At 66.0% G+C, this 23,764-nt stretch overlaps 1 protein-coding gene across 2 annotated transcripts; it reads left to right on the forward strand.

Annotated features, from left to right (window-relative positions):
• Nucleotides 1-643: 643 nt before the first annotated feature.
• Nucleotides 644-23,753, forward strand: SMTN (smoothelin). 2 transcript variants are annotated; one of them, XM_072880223.1, is made up of 22 exons: nucleotides 644-831; nucleotides 6,146-6,306; nucleotides 6,553-6,646; nucleotides 6,723-6,801; nucleotides 6,895-7,232; nucleotides 9,060-9,162; nucleotides 9,367-9,620; nucleotides 9,771-9,834; nucleotides 11,159-11,257; nucleotides 11,771-12,148; nucleotides 13,295-13,389; nucleotides 15,073-15,189; nucleotides 16,287-16,445; nucleotides 16,533-16,608; nucleotides 16,887-17,051; nucleotides 17,646-17,708; nucleotides 17,880-17,943; nucleotides 18,237-18,407; nucleotides 18,483-18,606; nucleotides 18,679-18,830; nucleotides 20,156-20,327; nucleotides 22,788-23,753. In XM_072880223.1, exons 1-21 carry the CDS (start codon nucleotides 781-783, stop codon nucleotides 20,298-20,300), a joined length of 2,952 nt encoding a protein of 983 aa, XP_072736324.1. In that variant the 5' UTR covers nucleotides 644-780; the 3' UTR covers nucleotides 20,301-20,327; nucleotides 22,788-23,753. The 2 variants fall into 2 exon arrangements, with proteins under 2 accessions (XP_072736324.1, XP_072736325.1); XM_072880224.1 differs by lacking the exon at nucleotides 15,073-15,189.
• Nucleotides 23,754-23,764: the final 11 nt, after the last annotated feature.

Genomic DNA, 23,764 nt, shown 5'->3' on the forward strand with positions numbered 1-23,764 from the left:
CTGGGCTGACCGAGGCGGGGGATCGCCCTCTCCCACCCCCACCCCTCTGCGCCAGCGGGAAGGGTTGGGGGCGCAGGGCCGCTCTGCAGGCAGCGCTGCACCCACATTTGGGGGGTTGCTAAAAGTTGTCGCGAAAGGCTGCGCCCGGACACCTCCACGGGGAAGCGGCCGGGTGCCCCGTGACCGCTCGGGGGCTCCGACCACCCGCCGGGCCAAGCCCGAGCTCCGCGGCACGGCGCTGGCGCGGGCGGGCGGGTCACCCGCGGCAGCGCTCCGAGGCTCCGCGTGGGGCGGGAGGGAGCCCGGACCGCCGGGGCACGGCGCGGTGGCTCAGCTCGGCTCGGCTCGGCTCGGCTCCACGGGGCCGGGGCCGGCGCAGGCACCAGGACGCGCCCAGCCTCCGGCGGCGGCGGCCACGGGGACGGTGCCACCCCCGCGCTGGAGTGGGCGGGGGCGGGCGGGGCGGAGCCAGGCGGAGCGGGGCGGGGCTGGACCGTTCCGCCCGGCGCGAAGAGCCAATGGAGGCGGCGGGCGCGTGGATGGGCGGGGCGAGGCGGGGCGGGGCGAGGCGGTGGGAATGAGCGGGCGGCCGCGGCAGGGCTGGAAGCGCGGGGAGGCGGGCCGGAGCCGAGCGGAGCCGAGCGGAGCCGAGCCGAGCCGAGCCGAGCGCGGGGCCGCGCCGCGCCGCGCCGCCTGCTCTTTGTTGTCTCGGCTGCCGCCGAGCCCCCGGCCGGCAGCAGCGGTGGGCCGCCTCGGCGGTGGGGCGGACGGGCAGGCAGGATGTCCCAGGAGAACCTCCTCGGCATGGACGAGGGAGCGCTGCGGAAGCTCGTGAGTGCCGCGGCGGGCAGGGCCGGGGCACGGCGCACGCTGTCCGCAGCCTTTGCTCGCTTGTGGCGGCTCCGGGGGGACGGGTCGGTGTGTGCCCGGCGGTGCCCCGGCTCCCTGTGCCCCGCCCAGGGAGGGGAGGTGGTGGCTCTCCGAGGCGCGGGTAGAGCGGGCGGCCGGGCTGGCTCCAGGGGCTGAGCGGTAGCATGGGCCTGTCTGCGCCTCCGCAGGTGCTGGAGCTGCCGCTGTCCCTCAGCCTGGGGGGCGAGCGGGACGGCTGGCAAGGAGCTGCTACAGTGCTTGTGGGGTCCCGGGCAGCAGCACCTGGAGGGGCCCGAGCTGGTCTGGGTCAGATCTCTGGGCATGGGTGAGCTCTAGCACAAGCTCCTGTCCTGCCCCAGTGACTCAAGAGACTCTGGCCCTGCTGCTTTGGCCACACTTGGCCTTTTGCTCACACCCGCGCTCAGGCTGTAACGTTCGTTCGTTGGCTCCATCTCCTTGGCCGGCAGCTCCCGCCTGAGATGTTTCCTGCTGCCGGCTCAGTTACCTGCTCACTGCTTTCCCGGTGCCCGCTGCTATCTGGCCTCTGCTCCCATGCTAGCTGGGGCTGGCTTGGTGCCAGGGCCTGCTCCCCAGGCTCTGTGCCCACATGGCTGGGCATCCCCTCCTGTGCGGCAGCTGCTGGAGCAACGTCCAAGCCACTTCTCTGCTCCATTTGTTCCCCCGGGAGAAAGAGCTGAGCAGAGTCCTGGCCTCGCGGCTGCCAGGGCCAGGTGGGCTCATGGGCAATGAGCGCCTGTGTGCCCCAAAGGTGGGACTCTGGGTGCTGGGCTCTGATCTCAGCCAGGGCTGTTGTGCCAGGAAGCCCTACAAAGTGCTGCCCAGCTTTGGGCAGCCCTCCCTCCTCCCCTCCAGCCCTGGGGCACCGCAGGCTCGGGGCTGGGGGTTTGCTGGGTGCCCCGGGGGCTGAGCATGGGGTGGCCCAGGCCAGCACTGGGGAATGGTTACAGCAGGAAGCTGAGTCAGCTGGGAATGCACGTCTGCAGGAACAGGAAAGGGTCGGGGTGCCGCAGCACCAGCGGAAAGTGGGAGCTGCGTGGTGTCATGGGCAGGGTGTTGGCACAGGGGCTCCACTGCCCTGCCAGAGCCTCCTGATGTGCCATCCTCAGCCTGCTCTGGGTGACAACGTGCAGACCTGCCCGTTGTTTGTGGGCTGAGGAGCCCACTGCTTTCTATGGGGTGACGTCGGGGCCAACGTGGGGGCCCTGGAGGTGTGGGGATGGGTGGTCTGGTTTTCTCCCTGTCCTGCCAGTGGTCCGGCTCTGCTATGTCCCAGTTGAGGTCTCTGGGCTGAGACGGAGCCCCAGGAGCGGTGATGGGATGGGTGTTGGGTCTGTGGTGTGGCTGGGTCTCCAGCCAGCCTCGGGAGGTGGATCTTACTGTGCAGCAAACGCCAGTTCTCCCCAGGGCTTGGTCTTTGGCCTGCTGGGCCTTTGCATCCCCAGAGCACCCTGCTTGCAGCTTGTGTCTCCCTGTGTCTGTGCGGCATGGGCTGAGGAAAGCCTGCTCCAAGCTGACGTGAGGCGGGGAAGGAATTATTTTTCTTTCTGGTTAGGTTTTGGCTCTGCTTAGCTGGAAGAGGATTAGCCCATATAAGGGAAAACTGCCTCTCCCACCGCTTCCTCCCTGCTCCTCTGCTCTCCCCAGCCCTCGGCTCTGGGCTACTTCTCCTCCTTTCTCCCAGCAAGTGAGACCTCGGCAGCAGTGTGTGATGTCCCTGGGGGCCTTGGGAGATGGAGGCTGGGGGATGTGAGCAGGTCCTTGCAGCCCCTTCACCAGGACTGTTGCTGTGCTGGCTGGGCTGGGAGCTGCCAGGGAGCCTCTGCCCCCCATCTCCCTCCCGTAGGCATCCATGCAGTTCCCACCCCAGCTGCGTGCTGGTACCCCAGTCCCGGGGAGGCCACTTGGGATGAACCTGTGGTGCAGCATGTGGTGACCAAGGGCTTGGAGGGGCCTGGGGAGGGAGCTATGGGGAACAGGGTGGGTGCTGCTGGAGTGTGGCCCTTAGCTGGTTGTCTGGAAGCAGGGGGTTATTTGAGCGCTCGGAGCTGTGGTCTGCTGGCCCTGGACTGGGGAATGCTCCCCTCTCCTGGCCCCTCTAGATCTCAGCCTGGTTAATTAGACAGGCAGGATGCAAATCCCCTTGCAGGCAGAGGCAGGGTTGGCTTGAGCTAGGAAAGTCATGGCCATGAGGTCTCCTTCTTATACTCGGTGGCCTTTGGGAAAGGCTTCAATGGCCCTGAGGAGTGTTGCGTTCCTGCCATGTCCCCATCGCCCAGCTGTCCTTCCTGCTTTCCTCTGCCTGGGAGGCAGCCACGCTCTCCATGGCTCCTTCCAAAGGTGACAGCAAAGCTTGGGGCTGCAGGAGGTGCTTGATGTGCCTGGCTCCTGTCCCCAGAGCAGTTTCCCTGTGGCCGGGCTCCAGCCTCCCGAGTGCTCTGTGCTCAGCCACTCTGAGGAGCCGGATGGATGCAGGGCTAATTACAGCCCTCCTGGAGGAGCCGCCAGCCATTCTGGGGCTCTGAACACCACTGTACTTGGGCATCATCAGGAAAGCAGCCCATGGGTGCCTTGCCAGCACCCTTTTCACAAAGCCACTTTGTGTGTGTGCCGAGGTGGGCGTTTGCTTGTAACCATTAATTTGCTGCTGGCTGGGCAGGGCCGGTGGGGCCCTGGCATGTGCTGATCCCTGGGCCTGCCCGTGCAGGCAGGGTTGGGCCCCTTGGCCCCTTCCCACCCCCTGGCTCCAGCTGTGGCTTCCGCCATGCTCCCCCTCGCCGCTGGCCACAGAGCCTCCAAAGCCACTCATTTGCCTCATCCCGGCTCCCTGCTGACGTGGGCTTGGGACGAGGCTCTTTCTCCTGCCCTGCTGCTGTTTCTCCTGCGGGGAGAAGCCTTCCAGGACCCGGGTGCAGGTCAGGTCACAGCTGGAGCCTCCCGGGCAGGGCAGACCCTGGAGCTGGCGGGTGGGTGTCACACAGCACGCGGGTGCCGGGGTGTCCCCTGCTCTGGGGTGCGTGGGGCTGGTGTCCTGTCGTGTCCCCCCGCTTCCCAGCTCTCCCAGCTCCTGCAGCTGCTGCCCCCCCCCCCCCCATTGTCCTGACCCAGCTGAGGGGGCCGAGCCACACACTGCCAGCAGCTTATTTAGGGAAGGGCCAGGGCCTTGGCCTCCCAGCGTGCGGCAGAGGAGTGTTTTTCTGTCCTCAAGGCCTTTGCACAGCTGCAGGGAGAGCCACACTTGCCACAGGGCCTCTGCCTCCAGCCCCTCATTTTGGGCTGGACCAGGCTCCATTGCTCCCCAGGCCCTTGCTGCCACCCCATGTGCAGTGGAGCTGGGCTTCCCAGCTGGCCAGGGTGGCCACTCTCTCTGCTGGAGCAGCAGAGGGAAAGACCCCGTTTCAGTGCCTTTGTCCTGGCAGTCAGTGTCCCTGCCTGCGGCAATATCCCCAGGGTGCAGGCAGCTGCCTGGGGCAGGCAGGACTAGCGCAGACGGGAAATGGGAGGCCCCTGTGGATGGAGGGGCTGGCTTCCTCCCCGACATCCTCCTGCCCTGGCAGCACAGCGGCTCCTGCTCTTCCCAGCCGCTTCCCTGCCCTCATGCCAGCAGAGGTGCCAGCTCCGGATAAGAGCCTGGGGGGCTGCACGCCCCAGCGCCGGCCAGGAGGCAGACCCTTGCGCTGCTGTGGGATGCAATAAGCAGCTGCAGCGTGCTGGGAGGGGTGGCATTGCCAGCTGGCGTGGTGGAGGTTGCCAGGGTGGGAGGGAGCACCCCGGCTTCAAGCAGCTGCCCCCGAGGTTGTGTGCGTTTTCAGCACCAGGCTGGCCAGGGGGAGCTGCCCTGGGGGTTGGAAGTCCTGGCTGCCGAGCATCCTGCTGGGGTCTTCCCAGCTGGGGAAGGATGCTGCTCCTGGCTGGGTCTCAAGGCTGGCAGGGACTGGAGGACCACAATTTTGGCTGCCACTGGGGTGGCACGTGGAGGCTCTGTGCCTGCTGGCTTCACTGGGATGGAAATATTCCCCCCCCCAGTCCCCAAACCCCGAGCAGGGAGGGCGATGGCTTTGCTGGGGTGTCTGTGCAGAGGGGTTTCTGCATGCAGGCAGAAACTTGGGGGCCCTCAGCGCTGCTCAGCCTGGGTCTGACAGAGGGACCAGCCCTGGATTCCTGCTGCAGCGGAACCTGAAGAGCCCGAATGGGTGGCCTGGCAGTGGCCCATGGGACTGGAAGGGAGGGGACTGATGCTCTTGTCCTGTGGCGCAGCCACAGCTGCTCCCAGCATGCTGGGGCTTGATGCTGACAGCAGCTGCTGTGGGTCACGGGGTTTATTTTTAACGAGATCCATGGGAAATCGCCTCCTGGGTTCCCAGCAGCAGGTCAGTCCCGATGTCCCACAGCAGGACAGTGGGTGGACAGTAGGGCCGTGCCTGCCCTGGCTGGCCTTTCCCCATGAATCTGGCTGCTTTCTGCCCCCCTTCAGCATGGGGGGGGCTGTGCATGGCCCCCTCAAAGCACTTGGGCCAGTGGCAGGGCTGGGGCTGTGGACTTGATCTGGAAGAGGGGTGCCCATGCCAGGTCCTGGCAGGTGGCCTTGGGTGGACTGAGGAGCACCTGTGATATGTTCAGGGGGGTTGTGGAGGGGGTCGTGGCCGTGCTGCCCACGTACAGAGGGTTGGACAGATCCTGCTCACGGACTTGGCTCCAAGAGCTGCCCACCATCTCCTAGTGCTGGGTGAGGGTGGGGAGGGCTGCAGGGGGGCCAGGGCAGGACCCCTCCTCAGTGGGGTGCTGGGATCCTCCCAACCAGCACCTCCTGGGGGCCATGAGGGTGGGAGAGGAACTGGATCCTCTGCTGCCCTCCCCTGCTGCTGGAGGGGCTGGTGTGGGCAGGAGGGCTTATCCCTGTGCTGGTGGCATGGGGGGGCAGGGCTGCAGGGAACCAACCCTTGGTGGGTGCACGGACCACCGATGGGCATTCATGCCACGTGCCCCTGTCTCCTTGCCCCTCACATGCCTGGAGGTCTCTGTGCCACTGTGGCAGGCCCTCCTCGCCATGGCTGGTTCCAGCATCCTGCCCCTGGGGGGGCCATGCTCACTCCCCACAGGGCCAGGCAGTGCCAGGCAGCATGCGCTGTGCGCGTGGGCCCTGCTAGACAGATGGCCCCATTGTGTGGCGTGTGGGCAGCCTGTGGCAGCACCGGGGCCGAGCTGGGGGGGCTGCAGTGGCCAGAGCTGGTGCTGAGCCCTGCCCTGTCACACCCAGCTGGAGGCAACGCTGGACCTGGCCGAGCGGCGCCGGATCCGCTCGGCCATCAGGGAGCTGCAGCGGCAGGAGCTGGAGCGGGACGAAGAGGCACTGGCATCCAAGCGCTTCCGCCCGGAGCGCGGCAGCCACAGGCAGGACGACAAGGAGAACTGGCCGCGGTGAGTCCGGCATGGGGCCAGTGTCCTGGCTCACCCCCTGCCTCTGCCCCAGGGGACAGTGTCTTCAATACCTGGCCCCACTGTGGCTTAGACAGATTTGCATGGGCGCAAGGGTGGGAGCAGCCCAGCACCGAGCAGCTTGGAATTTGGGGGGGCCATTGTTTGCATTTGCCGGCTGCCCGCGAGGGGACGTTGCTCCCAAGCACGCACAGTAGCTCCCGGCTGGCTGCTCTCGTCCCCACGCAGGTCCCGGTGCCTGGAGGAGGAGCAGCAGACCGCCCTGGCTGCCTTGTCCCAGCAGCTTGAAGCCATCACCGACGTGGAGGAGCTGACAAAACTGGTGAGCGACCGTGTGCTGGGGCTGACCATGTGCTGGGGCTGACCCTGCCCCTCTCCTGGGTCTTTCTGTCTTGTAGCTGCGGGCGGCGGGTGAGTATGAGGAGCGCAAGCTGATCCGAGCTGCCATCCGCAAGCTGCGGGCCGAGGAGATCGAAGGTGAGGTACCGTCCCCGGGTCCCGGGGTGGCTACCCCAGAGAGCCCAGGATGTGGGCAGCTCCTTCCTAAACACCACCTTTGCTCCCATCCAGCTGCAGCCCTGGCTGGGAACGTGCAGAGCAGCCAGAGGGACAGCAGCAAGCCCCCCACTGTGCCTGGGGATGTGAAAAGCAGCCGGAGGGACAATGCTGAAACACCAGCCCTGGCTAGGAGCGGGAAGAGCAGCGGGAGGGGTGATACTGAGCTGCCAGCCCTGGTCAGGAGTGGGGAGAGCTGTGGCGAGGGCAGCGCCGAGCCCCTGGCCACAGCCAGGAGTGGGGAGAGCAACCAGCAGGATGATGCAGAGCAGCCGGCACTGGCTGGGCCAGAGGAGAGCAGCCACAGCGGGGCTGCCAAGCGGTCCCCTGCCCAGGAGCCTGAAGGCTCAGTGGTGAGTGCGCAGGGCGCTGCTGAGGGGATAGGACTACCAAAGACCTCCTCGCCCTTCCCTTGGGCTCCTTGTGCCAGCCTGCCTGGGGCACAAACCCCTGGGCACGCCGGGCTCGCCCACCTGAAGGGACTGGGGCAGGTGGAGGGTGGGGTCTCTGGAAACATGGGGGATGTGGCTGGGCTGTGCCAGCATGGCCCCAGCAGTGGTGAGCTGGGGCTGGGGGCTCAGGCCTGGGTGCCCCTGGGCTCCTCCCTGACGACGCAGCCTGGGCATGAGTGCTGCAGGCGAGGGGTCTGCAAGACCCCTCAGTGCGCTTGGTGCACCCCTCCCTGCTGTGGCTCTGCAGGGCTGGTGCTTTTTGGAGGCGATGGCCACTCATCCTGCCTGTGGCAGCTGCCTGCGGCAGCTGTCTGCATCACTCTCCTTGCACAGGCAGAAACCTTGATCCCCCAGTCCCCCTCCCCATGCTGGTCATTTCTGCTGGCCCTCAAGGGGCTGGGGCTCACTCTGGAGCAAGGCTGGTGCCCACCAGCCGTGGGGGGGGGAGCTGTCTGGCAGGGGGAAGGATGAGCTGGTGGTCAGGGCTGGAAGGAACGGGCGCAAGCCTGGGTTTCCTGCCCAGCGGCGGTGACCCCACAGAGGACTATGGCTCTTGTGGTGGTAGGAGGTCCCTGCAGAGACACCACATGGAGTTGCCCTTTTGGGGAGAGAGTGGGGAAGGGACATGCGGTGGTTATAACCACAGCCAAGCAGAAAGGCTTGGATCCCTGCATCTGCCTCTATTCAGCCCAGTTTCCCCCTTCACCTGGCCTGGGGCTGTGGCAAGAGGCTGTGGGGGGGATGTGGCCCTGTGCCACCTTTCAGCGCTGTCTGCCTTCCCCATCCGGATGTGCTGGCATACTGCCCTCAGTCCTGGCCATGCTGGGACATCTCCTGAGCAGCTGGTGGGGCTATCCCACTCTGTCTGACTGATGACTCCAAACCCGAGGCCATTTCACTTAAACGGCAGCTGCAGTGGCGCCTGAGTTTGGGTCCTGGTTCCCCTGTGCCCCCTCTGGGTACGGGTCCCTCTCCGCCTCCCCCTGCCCTTGAGTCATGTCAGCAGCTGGAGCCTGTGGTGATCCTAGAGGCACTGGTACAGCCAGGGCTGGCACCCTGTGCCCTGGCTGGTGACACCAGGACACCCTGGCCCTGCTCAGGCGTGTGTTAGGGACGCACCTGTCGCCTGCCTGTCCTTGCCAGTCTGATGCGAGTGTGTGGTCCTGCACCCAGAGCATCCCATTGTTTGCCAAGCAGAGCTGCCAGTGCTGCAGGCAGGGACAGGGTAATGCAAAACTGGGTGCTCCCTGCCTCATGGAGCTCTGAGGTGCCTGGGCCCGGGGGCAAGAGGGGACAGGAGCACTGGGCAGTGGTTGTCCTCTCCTCCCACCTCCTGGCATCCATGCTGGACAAGGCTGGTGTGCTTACGGCAGAGGCCACAGAGGGACCCTGCCTGTGCTCTGGTGCTTATCAGCCCCATGCACAGGAGCGCCAGGAACCCCGGGGGTATGCAGAGTTTGGGCCCCCCCTTCAGCAGACAACATCCCCCTCCCTGCCTGGTGGAGGCAGTGCGGTGTGGGGACACTTGTCCCCCTGCCAGCCTCCTGCAGTGACCCCTGTGCAGGGGGTGGCTTGTCCATCCCTGAAAGCATGCAAGCAGGGACCTGGGTGGCATGGGAAGAGGCCACAGCCTGTGGCATGTCCCTGGCCAGGTGGCAGGGATGGGACAGGGTGACCTGGTCAGGGACTGGAGTGGGTCTGGCCCTGCTCACGCCCTGCTCTCCCCAGGCCCATGAACGAGACGATGCAGTGCAGCAGGAGCACGTCCTGGCTGGGATGCAGGAGCTATGCAGCCGGCAGGCGGGAGACCCCCAGAAACCCAGCACCCAGGGTGAGTCCCTGTGAATACTGGTGGCAAAGCCCTGTCCGGGTGCATGCCCAGGGCTGGAGCAGCACCAGGGCCAGCTGTGGGCAGGGGTGGGAGGATGGAGAGGGCAGCGTGTCATCTCCCAAAGGTGCACACAAGGGAGCTGGCCACCTGGTGGGGCCACGGGAGCAGGCTTCCCCCATGCAGAGCCTCTTCTCTCTCCTGCAGCCGTGGTCTCGGGGACCCTCGTGCTCCTGGAGCTGCAGCCGGCCCCAGAGCCCAGTCTGGAGCCTGAAGATGGTGGCGAGGAGCCGGAGCAGGACCATCCATGTTCCCTGGGCGCTGCTCAGCCCAAAGGGCAGCACCAGGCAGCCTGGAAGGAAGGGAGCCCGGGCAGCCCTGCCACCATGCAGGACCCCTGTGGGGGGCAAATCCGCTGGGTGGAGCAGCCCCCCCTGGGCCAGCCCAGTGCTGGCAGCCAGGTACAGAACTGGCAGCACGGGCTGGGGCTGCCACTGCTCTCTTAGCCAGGGGCTGGTGGTCCCGTGGGTGAAGGCAGCTTGATGGGGTGGGGGTGGGGGGGTGCGTGTGGCCCCCCCAGCTGAGTGCTTTGCCCCTTTCCCTCCCTGCAGCTTGGTGCTGGGGTGCGTGGCCAGGTGCTGGGGCCAGCTGGGAGGTGCAGGGAGCCACCAGAGGGTAAGTGCAGCCCCATGGGGAGGGAGTGCTGGGAATGTGCCCCCCCCCCCCGAGCTGGGCAGTGCTGCCCCATGGGGCCCCCACTGCTCCCCTGCCCTGCAGCACGCACATCGAAGTGGCGTGGGGAAGAGCGTGAGCCCTGGGGACGTGACTTAAGCCCACCCACAGAGGCTGGGGCAGGAATGTGAGGGCAGGATGTGGCCAGGCCAAGGGCCATCCCCAGCCGGTGGCCATTTGCCACCCGGCCGTGTGGTGGCGGTGTGTGCCCCAGCTGGGTGCTGGGGGAGTGGGGTGCCAGGCGGGCTGTTTACCAGTCCTCCAGCTCCAGGCCAGGCAGCAGCAGGGCCATGAAAGGGAATCAGTGCCGGCAGCAAACTCCGGCCTTTTGCATTCTTTGTCCCAATAAGGCCAGGAGCCGTGTGCCGGCTGGCCCTGACCCCCCTGGGGCCGCGCTCACTGGCCCGGCCGGGGCCCAGCACCCTCCGGGTCCTCCCCGCAGCCTGGAAGGATGGCAGTGGCAGCAGCTGCCCTCTTCCTGCTGCTGGGAAAACCATCCCCATGGCTGTGCCAGGAGGAAACAGGCAGGGGAAAATCCAGAAAGCAGCTCTCTGCCCCCAGGGTCAGGGTTCCCACTCAGAACCACCCTCGCAGGTGGAGGTCCCCTCCCTCCGAGAATCCCTAGGGGTCTGCTGGTTCCTGGGAAGGCAGAAACCCTGGGCAGATGCTGGGGGGGCTGCAGTGTGGCACAGCCCTGGGGCGGAGGGAAGCGTGCAGGACCTGGTTCCCCTTGCCTCACCTGGGGGCTCAAACCTGGGTGCTGGGGAAAGGCTGAGCCCCTTCACTTGGGCATCAGTGAGCCTGGCCCCAGGCCAGAGCGCTGCCTGTTCGGTGCCTGCCTGCACCCTGGGTGCTTCCTGGGTGGGGGCTGAGGCACTGGGCCCCCTCGCCGTCCTCTCCAGAGGCAATGCTGGGCTGGCCCTGCTATGCCAGGGCCTGGTGGGTGCAGGGGTGATCCCGATCTCTTGACACAGACCCCAGGTACCACTCATTGCCCCGCTGGGACACGGGTACCCCAATCTCTGCCTTGCCCTCCTCTGCGGTGTGGTTTGGCACTGCAGAGCAGAGCCAGCTGCCTGGGGTGCAGGGCAGCCTGCAAGTGCTGGCAGATTTTGGCACTACGCTCCGGGGAGTGTGGGGTGACAGGGAAGGGGGCCTCAGGGTGCTGTGCCTGGGGGGGGCAGGGATGGCAACAGCACCCTGTGCTGCACTCACCCTCTACTCCCCTTGTGCTGTTCCTTGCATATCTGGCCTGACCCTTCCCAAGTGGCAGTACCCACCCAGGACATAGCGCGGACCCCGGCTCACCTGAACACTCACCGGTGGGAGCAAGCGCCCTCCTCCCTGCGCCCGGCTGGCCGCACGGGTAAGGTCCCAGCGGTGGCTGCCTCCACTCTCTCTGCTTCCCAGTGGCAGGAGGTCCCTGGCGGAGCCTGGGCAGGCGTGGAGCTCTGCGGTGGCAGGGTGCTGCAGGATGCTGCTGGCTGCCTGCCTGCTTTCTTGCCCCCCACCCAGCATCCATCCTTCCCCGCCCATGCGCACGACCAGCCAGGCCCCAGGAGAAGCAGGGCAACAGAAGCTTTGAAGAGCTGCAGGCACCCGGGGGGGGCAGGAGGGGCAGCATGTGTGGCAGGGCACCTGGAGGGGTTGCATGCGCGGTGGGGCCTCTGGGGTGCAGCATGCATCGTGTGGGCACTGTTGGGTGCTGCATGCGTGGCTGGGCACTGGGGGGGGGCGGGGGGTGGCATCATGCATCCCGTGGGCACCCCGGGGGGCTGCATGCATTGTGTGGGGCCGGGGAGGGGGGTGCAGCATGCGTGGCGGGGACACCCGTGGGTCGCTGCAGTCCCGGTGACCCCACCGCGCCTGTCCCCTGCAGAGCCGAGCCCCGCTGGGCCACCACCGAGGGCCGTCTCGGTGCGGGAGCGCGCCCAGCGCTTCACCCCGGCGGGCCCGGGCCCGGGGCCGGCCCCCAGCGCGGCGGCGGGCGGCCCGGCGGGGGCGGGCGGCGCGGGGGGGCGGGCCGGGCCCGGCCAATGGCAGCGGGGGCCCCGCACGGCCCCGCCGGGGCCCGCTCAAAACGCGCGGGGCGGCAGCGGCGGAGGCGCAGAGCAGCGCCCAGCCCCGGTCCCTGCCAGCCCCCGCCCCGGCCCCGGCCTCGACGGCATGAAGACCTACTTCACCATCGAGATCAAGGATGGGCGCGTGCAGCCCCTTGCGCCTCGTGTCGTGGCCGCCCCCAGCAGCCAGCGGGCAGGTGGGCACCGGGCAGGGAAGACGGGCAGCAGCGTGGGCAGGGGCACCCATCGAGGGGAGGGGATGAGGAAGATGGGTAGCGCAGGCAGGTGACATCTGGCAGGAGACTGGGTGGGGAAGATGGGCAGCATGGGCAGAGGGCACCCATTGTCAAGACGGAATGGGGAAGATGGGCAATGCGGCGGCTGGGCACCATAGGGCTGATGGGCAGGAGTGGGCATTGCTCAGGGAGGTGGGACTGGGAAAGGTGGGCACCTGTTGGGGGGGTGGGCACCGTGGGGGCAACGGGTGCCAGTGGGCAGGTAGGTGCTGGCAGGTCTGTAAGCACCGTGGGACAGTGCTCCCAACAGGATGATGTGCGCAGTCAGGCAGTGGAGCAAATGTGGTGGGCACCAGTGAGCAGGTGGAAACCAGCAGGCAGGTGGGCAGCAATGGGCAGGTGGGTAGTGATAGGCCAGGCAGGCACTGATGGGACACATCAGCAGCAGCAGTGGCATTCGGGTGCTGGTGGCCCGGAGGCTGAGCGTGGGCTTTGCCAGAAGAGCAAAGGCTGTGGGTAGGAGCGTGCCTGGCAGCCCTCACCCTTTGGCAGAGACACTCAGCCTGCTCGGGGTATCTCAGTACTGGGAGATGCAGCCTGCAGCCTGTCTGCATCCCCACTGTCCTGTCATGTTCCTGCCTGGGGTCCTTCCCTGTCCCCACAGCCCTGCCTCATCCTTTGCCCCATGTTCATGCTCTGACCCCACTGACCTGCTGGTCTAGGGGAGTCCACGCTGTCCTGCTCCGTCCCATCCCTGCTGCTGTGCGGTGTCTGATCCAGCCCTTCCCCTGATCCAGCCCTGCCTGCCCACAGACATGGCTGGCTTGGGATGTTCCTGGGGCCGTCCCTTTGCCAGGGGGTCTTGGCTCCAGCTGGAGCACTGGGCAAAGTGCCCTTCCTTGGGGAGGAGGATGAGCTGGGGTGGTATGGGCTTCCCCATATCCCTTAACTGTCCCCAGAGTCTTTCCCCTGTGCCAGAGCTCAGTGCGCACCGCTGAGGCAGGATGCATGCGGCAGCTAGACAGCCTAGCTGGAGCCGCTCCTCAGGCACAGGGCTGAGCCTGCCGAGCTGGGGTAAACCCCGCATGCCTCTTGCTCCCCTTGCAGAGGTGACCCTGGGGCTGCGGAGCACTCCCATCCGCATCACCACTGTCCCCAGCAGCGGCAGCAGCGTCTGCAGCAGCAGCAGCAATGTCACCAAGGTGAGTGCCCCATGGGGCGGTGCCCCACTTGGGCATGGCCTGGGGGGGTCCTAGGCTTGGGGTGGGGAGCAGTGACCAGGGTGAGTGGGTTGGTGCTGGCAGCATGGTCCAGAAGGTCTGGCTGTTTTGTTGGGTTTTTTTGGTTTTTGGGTTTTTTCCACAAAGAGACCCCAGGTGCTGGGGGCAGCGGGGCTGGGTGCGCACAGGAGGCAGCGCCGCGCGTGCAGCCCTTCGAGTGCTTTTATCTGCTCCTGGCCATCTAGGGTAATGCGAGGCACTCACACACACAGCCTTGGCAGAAGCCAGGATGTCAAGTGCAGCACTGCCTCACTCGTGGCTGTGCGCGTGCCCGGCTCACCCAGCTGCCTCTGTGGGCATGGCAGTGCCAGTGGCTGTGGCACCACTGGTGACTATGGTACTGCTGGCTTACTCCATCCTCGACTCAGCCCTCGCCAGCATGAAGCAGGCAGTGCCCACAGCCTGGCAGGGCTGCCTTCAAGTGCTGCCTGCACTAGCCAGCAGGTCCCACTGCCCACAGGCAGCTCGCTGCCTGCAGAGGGGTGCCTTCCCTGTGTTAATGCGCTTGGGCAGGCTTGGCCCAAGCAGCCCGTCAGCTCTCATTAAGGTATTAGCAGTGCTGCGCAGCGGGGTGGGGGGCTCGGCACCCATCGGCTGCCTGGCAGGAGACACGGCCTCCAGGTGCGCTCCCAGCCGGCAGGGAGGAGGAGGAGGCAGCAGTGCTGGCAGCCCCGCCAGGTAGGGCTCAGTTGGAGGGACCGGTGGGGTGCGGGGATCTGGGGACAGTGGCTGCTGCAGCATGTCCTCTAGCTGGTGGGGTGCCACCTGTGCCCATTATGCAGGGACGTGCTCCCCCTGAGGCATTTGTCAGGCAGGGGCCCCCAGAAATCACAGCTGGTGGCTGAGGCCCTCATGCTGGTGCCAGCCTGGGGCTTGATATGTCAGTGTGTTATGGGTGACGCCAGCCAGGAGCACCCATGAAAGGGCACGTGGGTGGTCCCAAGCCCTGGAGCGCACCCAGCATGGTGATGGTCTGGGGCTGATCCCGCATGGGGGCTCTACCCCACCCACTGTGCCCCACAGCCCCCCCAGGCTGGTGTCAAGGGCACTGGCAGCCGCCTGGGGCAGGGGGGGCCGCTCAACAGGGCTCCCCCTCACCGAGCCACCTGGTCCTGTGGCTGGAAATGCTGCCAAGTGTCGGCGCCTGCCTCGGCACCCCTGTGCGGGACCCCCGGCCGCTGCGACAAGAATAGCTCAGCGGGCGCAGAGCTGTGCCGGGCCGGCCTCCAACCGGGGGTGGTGCCCCCGGCGCCCCTATAAAGGGCAGAGGACGGTTGAGTGGTGTTCGCCGCAGCGCCTGCCGGCACCAGCACTGCCGCCATGCCGGGGGTCAGCCTGGAGGGGCTGGTGCAGGCCGGAGCAGCCGAGCTCGCGGAGCTGCGACGGGAGCTGGGGGCTTTCCGGGGGGCAGTGGAGGGGCAGCTGGAGCAGGCGCTGCAGCGGGTGCAGCCCCTGGCACAGGCACTGCGAGCACTGGAGGAGGAGCACCTGGAGCTGCGGGCAGAGCTGGCATGCCTGGGCCGTCGCCTCGACCTGCTGGTGCTGTGGCTGGGGCCACAGGACCCCCCCGAGGAGGACCTCAGCACCCTCTTTCTGGAAGCACAGGACCCTTGTGCCCACTTTGAGGGCACTGAGGAGCCCAGCGGCCCTGTGGCCCATCCGCCCGCTTTCTCCAGCACCCTCCAGCAATCAGCCCTGCACCTCTCCCGGAGCAACAGCAGCGTGAGTGCGGGCAGCTCTGCCCCACGGCAGCACCCGGGGGGGGGGATGGGCAGAAGGGTGGCACTGGCCTGTGGGGCTTCTGGTGGCTCTGGGGGTGTCTGGAGCCAAGGTGAAGCCCCTAGCACAAGGTGGGACCATGGCTGCGGTGCACAGGCGATGCAGTGTCACCAGGATCTGCCACCATTTGGGCTCGCTGCTGCTGGGGGCAAACAGCGCCTGCCTGCTCTGCATTGCCGGCATGCCGGCCGGGCAGGCAGGCTGCAGGCAGCTGTCCTGCCCACACCCGCACACAGCAGGGGCAAGGTGCAGGTGGTGGCATGGGCGCACGTGGCTGGCATCACCTGCCATCGGCGGCTTTGCCATGGGCCGGGTGCCAGGCCAGAGCAGTGGGACACAGGATGGAGCCAGGTGTGTGGTGGGGCTGCTCCAGCCCCATGCCAGCACCTCCTCTCTGCTGCCTCCCTGCCCTATTCCGGGCCTGGCCTGCTGCCTGCTGCGCATTGCTGGGGGGTCGTGCTGAAAGGGACTTGGTGTCCTGGCTTTGCTCCGGCGGGGGCCAAGCTGGCCTAGATCCTGAGCAGGGATGTGGGGGAGGCTCTTGATCTCCTGCACAATCTCTTCTCTCCACTAAGTCTCTTAATTCCCTGGAAATCCCTTGTGCTGCTAATGGCGTGCACTGGCCTTGCCAGCACCTTGACCACTGCTGGGCACCAGGCACTGCCCAGCCTGGAGCACATGGGCAGTCCCTGCCTGCTGGAGGACCCTGGCAGCCTGCAGTGATGGGGGGTGAGGAATATTTGGGGACATTTTGGCAGCTAGACTGGGGGCAGGTCAGAGACTGCTGGGCCCTCCCGGGTCGGGAGGTGCCATAGCGGGGACGTCCGCGGTCCCCTGCCTGCCTTGGTCACTGTGGATGCCTGCAGCATCCCACCAGCTTTGAGCTCTTACACCACATGTGGCACGTCTTCTCCAGGGTCCCTGCTGCCCCTGGCACTGGGCAAGTGTCAGGGTGATGGGGCACTTGGATCCTGAGCAGCATGGCGGGAGGGGGGTGGCTGAGCTGGTGGGGGCTCAGTCGCACAGTGCTGTCCTTGTAGATGGAGCCGGAAGTGGTGGAGCAGCCCCGGATGCCGAGGCTGGAGCCGGAGCTGCCCAACGGCATGGAGAAGGTCCAAGTGAGGGAGCTGGAGAGAAGGAGCAAGCTGAACATCGAGGAGCTGAACAGGATTGAGGATGAGGATGTTCTGGATAAGATGGTACCTCCTCTGCCACTGGGCTCCTGGGGGAAGGTGAGGGGAGGCCGAGCTGGTGGCAGAGGGGTGATGCTCCACCTCCTCCCGCAGCTGGATCGGACAACAGACTTTGAGGAGCGGCGACTGATCCGAAACGCTATGCGGGAGCTGCGCCAGCGCAAGCGAGGTACTTGGGGACAGTGACCCCCACAGGGGTCAGGGCTCTGGCAGTGGTGTTGCAGGTGGAGCCAGCAGGGTGCTGAAGTGGGGCTGTCCAGCTATGGTGAAGCAGGAGGGCACGTTGGGTCTTCTGCTGCAGCCCTGGCTGTGCCAGGCTGAGGACATTGTCCTTCCCACGAGCTAGTTCTGGACCGGCAGCAGCCAACAGGACCCCCAGTGTGGCAGGGACCATGCCTGCCACCCCTGTCTCTCGCTGCTGATGCTGTCTCCCACCTGCATTTGCAGACCAGCGGGAGAAGGAGCGGGACCAGCGGCTGCAGGAGACGAGGAGCCAGGCTACGGCAGGGAGGGCCAGCCATGCCACAGAGACCACCACCACACAGAGCACCCAGTCGGCCGACGGCTCGGCACGCAGCACTGTCACCAAGACTGAGCGTCTCATCCAGTCTAGTACGAGCTAGGCTGGGGGGGCGCGGGGCTTGCCCAGCACAGCCAGTGTGCTGGCCCTTAGGAAGGCTGTGCAGTCTTTCCCAGTGCTTTGCCACCGCAGCTCCTCTCTGCTGCTCTCACCGCTTGTCCTGGGCCTGGTTTGACCGTGCTGGGAGCAGGACCGTGATTCAGGGCTGAGTTTTGCTGCACCTCCTCTGGCTCGCCCAGAGCCTCCCTGGGGACCTTTAAGGGATCTGCTCTGGCAACTTCCCACCTGATCCTCTGTCCTGTCAGTGGCAGGGGCCTTGTCTGCACCTTGGGCCTGTCTCTTGTCCCCTACACCTCTGCTCTCCCAGTCCTAGGTGGCTCAATCCCAGAGTTGCTGCAGGGGACTGAGGGATGCTCCAGCTCCCTGCTCCTTCACACTGGCCTCTTTGCTCTGCCTGGGGGACATGTGCTGTCTGTCCCCCCTCTGCCTGCCCTGGCCATGGCTCTGCCACCTGGGACTTCTCCCTGTTGTGCTATGTGGATGTGAGGTTGCTTGGCAGCAGTGAGTGTCCGTGGGTGCCGCTGTCCCTGGCCTCAGGTGATCCTCTGTTGCCTTGCCCCTTGCAGATGATGGCACCAAGACCTCCCGTACCACAACCATGGAGTCGAGTTACGTAAAGAGATCAGACAGTAAGAGCTTTTGCTGCCATTTCCCCGTGGCATCCTCTGGGCGTAACCCCAGGGGCGTTGCTGCTGCCGAGCCATCCCTGCCTGCGGCGTGGGCAGAGCCCCACACCTTCCTGGAGCTGCTTGCCTTGGCTCCTGCCCAAGGCCTCTCTCTTTTTCTCTCTCTCTCTGCAGATGGCAACAGCACATTCGTTCAAACCAAATCATCCTACAGCTCGTCTTCCAAGAAGATGGGGAGGTGAGCAGCGGTGCCTCCCCGGGGCCAGCCCCAAGCAGTCCCTGTCAGCCATCTGCTTGCACAAACCCTCTCTGCCCAGCTTGTGGTGTCCCCATGCAGGGGCACGCTTGCTGTCTCCAGCAGTCCCCATGGGTCCCCCACATGTCTGCCAGCCAGGGACCTTAAGCCACCCCTCTTCTGTCCCAGGGACATGGAGGTCTCCAAAGCTCCAGGGCTGGCAATGGGCTGAGGCCACCACATACCCTTTCCTGGGCTGCCCACAGCCCCCTTAACTTTGTCTGTGTCTCTCCCAGCATCTTCGACCGTGAAGACGAGAGTGCCTCGAGGCAGAGCAGCCTGGCCGCGCTGGAGCGGCGCCAGGCTGAGAAGAAGAAGGAGTTGATGAAAGCTCAGAGCCTGCCCAAGACATCAGCCTCGCAGGCTCGCAAGGCCATGATGGAGAAGCTGCAGAAGGAGGGCGGGAGGTGAGGCTGGGCCAGGGGCAGGCTGGCTGAAGTGGCGAGCGCCACGTGGATAACACCCTGCATCTTCTGCCACAGCTCGCCAAACCCCATGGCGGCACGCACTGCCGTGCAGCGCTCCTCCAGCTTCGGTGTGCCCAACGCCAACAGTATCAAGCAGATGTTGCTGGACTGGTGCAGAGCCAAGACCCGGGGCTATGAGGTGAGTGCCACCTCCTCTCCCTGTCCCCAGGGCTGGTCGCTCTGCCCCTCGGTAACTCTCCTGCCCTTGCAGCACGTGGACATCCAGAACTTCTCGTCTAGCTGGAGTGACGGCATGGCCTTCTGTGCCTTGGTCCACAACTTCTTCCCTGAGGCGTTTGACTACAGCCAGCTGACGCCCCAGAACCGCCGCCACAACTTTGAAGTGGCCTTCTCCTCTGCAGAGTACGTAGCTCTCATGCCATCACATGGGCTTGGGGTGGCTTGGGGCGGCTCTCCCGCTCACTGCCTGAGGCGAGGGGGTACATGGGCAGGGACGATGGTGCTGGAGGTGGGCACCCGTCAGCATTGCTCCCCCCCATGTCGTTCAACAAGGTTTGGACACTGACGGGGGGGGAAAGCAGTGGCTGTGTGGACAGAGCCACGAGAGGCCAGTGCAGCCCAGTCTGGTGGGCGTGGGGGTTTGGGCTTCCTGGGTGTGGGGCGGAGCACCCAAAAGCAGGGCAGCAGCCCCCCAGGCCCACCCAGCTGCAGGCAGTACATCCCATCCCAGGGTGCCAGGTGCGGGACTGCAGCCCCTGGGGAGCGGCGTTTGTCCATGCCACGTGCCTCCTTTCACGGTCATAGGGGCTCAAACACCGTCGCAGCTTCTCCAGTCTCTTCCCTTCCCCTTTTGCTTCTGGTTTTCCTGGGTGCTGAGAGATGGGAGCGTGTCCAGCTGGAGGGCTGGCAGCCAGCCCCTCTCTCCTTCCTTCTGTCTCTCTCCCACCCACTCCTCCTCCTCTCCAGCACCCTGCCCAGGGGCAGGGGTGGGTGGGGGTCCTATCCCGGCCGGTGCCCGAGGCAGTGGTGTGAGCTGGGAGCTCCCGCGAGCTCCCTGGGTGCCGTGGTGCTGTTCAGTGGAGCGAGAAGGGAGCCATGTGCCTGGCTCTTGGCGCTCCTAGTAATGGACTTTTTGCCTTAATTGGAGAACCAGTGCGTGGACTTGAGAGAGCCATCGATCTCTCCAGCCTGGAAGCCAGGTGGCCTCTCGTCCTTCCTCCTCCTCCTCCTCCTCCAGCTCTTGTGAGCGTCTTCTCCTGAGCTTCCTGCACCAGGGCTGTGCCGCGTGGTTCCAAGTGGAGCTGGGCAGGAGGGCTGGGTTCACCCCCCCCCCATCCTCCCGGCGGGTCTATATAAGGGCTATATAGAGCGCCGCTCCGCTCTGGAACCTGCTCCCTGAGCACCCGGCGCGCCAGAACACCTCACTCCTCCTCCTCCGCCTCCATCTGTCCTTCCCTCTGGACCTCACGCCTCTCCACGCCACTCACCCACCCTCCCCCTCCCTTGCTTGTGCCCCCCCAAATCTCACTGAATGGCCTTGGTGCGCCAGTGCCCGGAGCCCTCCTGCCTTTGCATCGTGCACCCCCAGAGCATGCGAGAGCAGAGCAGCATCTGCCCGGGGGGGGGGGACGGGAACTGCATTGATCCGTGTCTCTTGTTTTCTCTCTTCCTCCCCTCCCCGACTGGGCTGCGGTCACTGGCTTGCCCCTCTCTCTCCCTGCCCCCAGGAAGCACGCAGACTGTCCGCAGTTGCTGGACGTGGAGGACATGGTCCGGATGCGCGAGCCAGATTGGAAGTGTGTGTACACATACATTCAGGAATTCTATCGCTGCCTGGTCCAGAAGGGGCTGGTAAAAACCAAAAAGTCGTAGCCCAATTTCACCCCCCCGGGAGCGATGGTGAGAACCTTCCCCTCCAAATACCTGCCCGTGCCCCACCGCCACCGCTTGGCTGAGGGGCCGGGCAGTGACCGCTGTAGCTGGGGAAGAGGCTGGGGGATGCTGGTGGGTGAGGGGCGAGTCCTGGTGGTGTCAGCTGGTGGGGCCAAGCTGTGGCTAGGAGAGGGGTGGAGGTGGCCGGCTGGCCTCTGGCCTTCCAGAATAGCATGCATGGGGATTTGGGGCAGCAGGGGGGCTGGAACAAGCTGCGTCACCTTGGGGGGCTGTTGGCTTTCCACCCACGAGGATGGTGCTAGCGGGAACAGAGCTGCCGCAGCTCTTCCCTCCCTGCTGGCTGAGCCCAACCCAGGGGATTAGCTGCTGGGGATGCTGCTCTGGGTGGTCTGCAGCAGCACAAGCCGAAGTGGTGCTGCCTCGGTGTGGGTGAGCTCCCCCTGAGATGCCCCAGCATCACTGCTTGTACTTGCTGCCTCCTTGACCCCGCCCTGGGGTGCATGGGAGCTGCTGCGGGGCCAGGCCTGGGTGATGGTGCCCTGCCTGCGAGTTGCTGCCTGCTCATATATGGGCAAGAGTGGGGAGCCTGGAAAGTGTGAGTCAAGGCCTGGGGCCTGCCTCATCTTGCAGTGTTTGTGCCTGTCTTCAGGGGCATCCCAGCTGGCGCTGAAGCCGCTGCTCCCTCAGGCTCCACACAGCACCAGCACACAAGGGCCCAAACAATGGCTTTATAAGGGCAGAGCGGCCCTCCTTGTGCTGCCATGCTTTGCCATCACCCCCTGAGCCAAGGCTGGCGGTAGTGTGGGGCCTCTGGAGCTCAGGCAGGGTCTTTTCCAAGGCCCTGAACACAGCACACCCCCCCCCCAGGGTGGCCAAATCACAAGGTGGGGCAGGTGCCAGCCAGGCCAGGGGCTTGGAGCCCGTCACATCCACGGCTGCGTCAACTCCAGTGCAGTAGAGGCCCCGTGGGAGAGCTGAGGCGGCAGGGCGCAGGAGCAGGGTCCTGGCAGAGCTCTGGGCCATGTGGCTCTCCTGGGCCCTGCTGTTCCCCAGGGGGCTGGCACCGGCTGGGGGTCCCTCCTCCGCTGTGCCAGTGCCAGCCCAGGGGGCTAGGGTGGGCTGTGCTGGGGGTTGAGGTGTGCAGGGGGGTTACTGCAGCCTGGACAGGCGAGATGGGGAGAGGGCTTGGGGGGGATGTTGTGGTGGCGGGTAGCAGCTTGGGGTTTGGACCTTCCTTGTGCTTAGAGCTGCCCTGTGCACCCTGTCATTGGGGCCAGAGCAGCCAGGCCGGCCGTGGCATCGGTAGGGTTCATGCCCAGCAGCCCCCAGGTGCTGGTGCAGCCCCTGCCCTGGGCACTCATGGCTACATTGGCCATTATCAGCAGCAGCAGCCTGGGGTGCTCTGGCACTGTCTGGCCCCTGGTGGGTGCTGGCACCTGCTGCGCTGCCTGACAGGGGTGTAGGGGCCCGGGCAGGGCTGGGGGGATGGCAGCAGTGGCAGGGTTGCTTCTGCACCCCTCCCAGCAGAAAGGCAAGAGGACAGAGGTGGCCATTTCCCCTCTGTGCCCTGCCTGGCTGTCGCAGTGACTACCCCAACCGTGCTGGCAGCTGCTCCAAGCTGGACCTCCCCCCGGCTGCCCAGGGAGCCCCAGCCCAGGGAGAGAGATGGCACCTGCAGCCCAGGGAGCTGAGGGGGTGCTGAGGGCAGGGCTGCCACACAACCAAAGGGGCAGTGGCAGAGCCCAGAGGCTGTGGGGATGGGGGGACAGCCATGGCTGCTCTGCCAGGGCCCCCCAAGGTTGTCAGCTGCTGGAGCAGGGCTCTGCACAGCTCCCAGCACGGCACTGGAGCCTGGGCTAGGTGGTGGTAGGCACAAGCCAGCGCTGAGCTGGTTGAAGCTGAGCAGTGCCCACCCCATGCCATGGTCCTGTGCCATGCCTGGGATGGGCAGCCCCCTGGGCTCCAGTCCAGGATGAGGGTGGGAACTGGGCTGGCAGAGCTGATGGGAGGCAGGAGAGCAAGGCCAGGGCTTGCAGCAGGAGCGATAGGCAGCGTGTGACCAAGACCCACCTGCCCATCCCTGGACCAGCTGGTCGCATTTGGGGTGGGGGCACAGCACAGACGCGTGTGGGCAGTCAGGCACATCTCTCTCTACAATGCACCAGCATCAGCTGGAGGAGGAAGAGGGCGGGCACAGCCTGAGCCAGGGGTCACTGCCAGCACCAAGAGCTGGGGCAGAGAACACCAGGGGGGCAAGGGGTGCAGGCCCCTGTCACAGGCAGCACACACTCTGCTCAGTGCCAAGGAGCAGCAGGACTGTGGGCACCAAGGGGCAGGCACGAGCTGAGTGAGGCTGAGGGGAGTGGTGCCCAGTGCCAGCAGGCCCTGGGCGGCATAGGTCCCCCATCCCAGCCCCTGCAGTGGGGCAGCCTGCCTGGGGCTGTGCTGAGGGCTGCATCTCTGCAGGACGCTGGTGGACTGCGTGCCCCTGGTGGAGGTGGAAGACATGATGATCATGGGGAAGAAGCCGGACTCCAAGTGCGTCTTCACCTACGTGCAGTCCCTCTACAACCACCTGCGTCGCCACGAGTTGCGCATGCGGCAGAAAGAGTGCTAGAGCCTGCCCTGCCTGCCCACCCGCTGCCCCCTGCCCTCAGGGCTGCCAGCGGGCAGGGGAGCTGCCTGCCCCAGGAGGGTCCGGGGGGGCCATGGGATGGGTGCTGGGGATGGGGGGGGCTCTGTCGCTGGGGCAACCCCACACCTCTGCCTCGCTGGTGCTCCCTCTGCCCTGGCCAGCTGCTGGCTGACCCCATGGGCATGGCAAGGCAGGGCCAGGCAGGCGCTGCCGGGGATGCTTCCCAGCTTGGCTCGCCTCCCGCACTCCAACGTGTTAAGTTATTTGTTCTCCAGGAGTTGTTTGTCCTGTGGGCAGCACCCCTGTGTCCCAGGGGGGGCCCGGGCATGGCTGCGCCCTCGGGCCCAGGGCTGGCGTGGGTCAGCGGCTAAGCAGGGTTGTGCAGCCCAGCCTGGGTCGCAGCGCGTTCCACAGGCAGTGCACCCGCGAGCAGTTCTCCTTGGCCCCCTGTGAGGAAGCCCCTCTGCCCATCACAGGCCCTGCTTGGTGCCACCTCCCTGGGGACGGCTCCGCGGCCCCATGCTGATACCCTGCTTCCCCACCACGCACATGCATCCTGGGGCGCTGCCACACTGGAGGACTGCAGCACCCATATGCTTGGGAGTGGGTGGGAAGGTGTGGGGTCCCAGGGGAGCAAGGGGCCCAAGGAGTGAGCCAGGACGGCAGCCCCCACTCTCCTCCCCAGCCCAGCTCAGGGCACCACATGCTCGCTGCCGCTCACCCCTCCATCACTGTCTCTACACCCGTGTTGACACGTGTACCAACACCAGCCAGACAATAAAGATTTATTCTATAGGGTGATGCCTCC

The sequence above is a fragment of the Ciconia boyciana genome, chromosome 15 (assembly GCF_034638445.1).
Source record: "Ciconia boyciana chromosome 15, ASM3463844v1, whole genome shotgun sequence".
In the NCBI taxonomy this organism is placed as follows: domain Eukaryota; kingdom Metazoa; phylum Chordata; class Aves; order Ciconiiformes; family Ciconiidae; genus Ciconia; species Ciconia boyciana.

Bases quoted from the DNA above. Each gene is read 5' to 3' on its own strand.
- SMTN (XM_072880223.1), top strand. From the start codon at position 781: ATGTCCCAGGAGAACCTCCTCGGCATGGACGAGGGAGCGCTGCGGAAG. The intron at 15,190-16,286 runs GTGAGTGCGGGC...CTGTCCTTGTAG, and splicing joins TCTCCCGGAGCAACAGCAGC to ATGGAGCCGGAAGTGGTGGA. The intron at 16,446-16,532 runs GTACCTCCTCTG...CTCCTCCCGCAG, and splicing joins AGGATGTTCTGGATAAGATG to CTGGATCGGACAACAGACTT.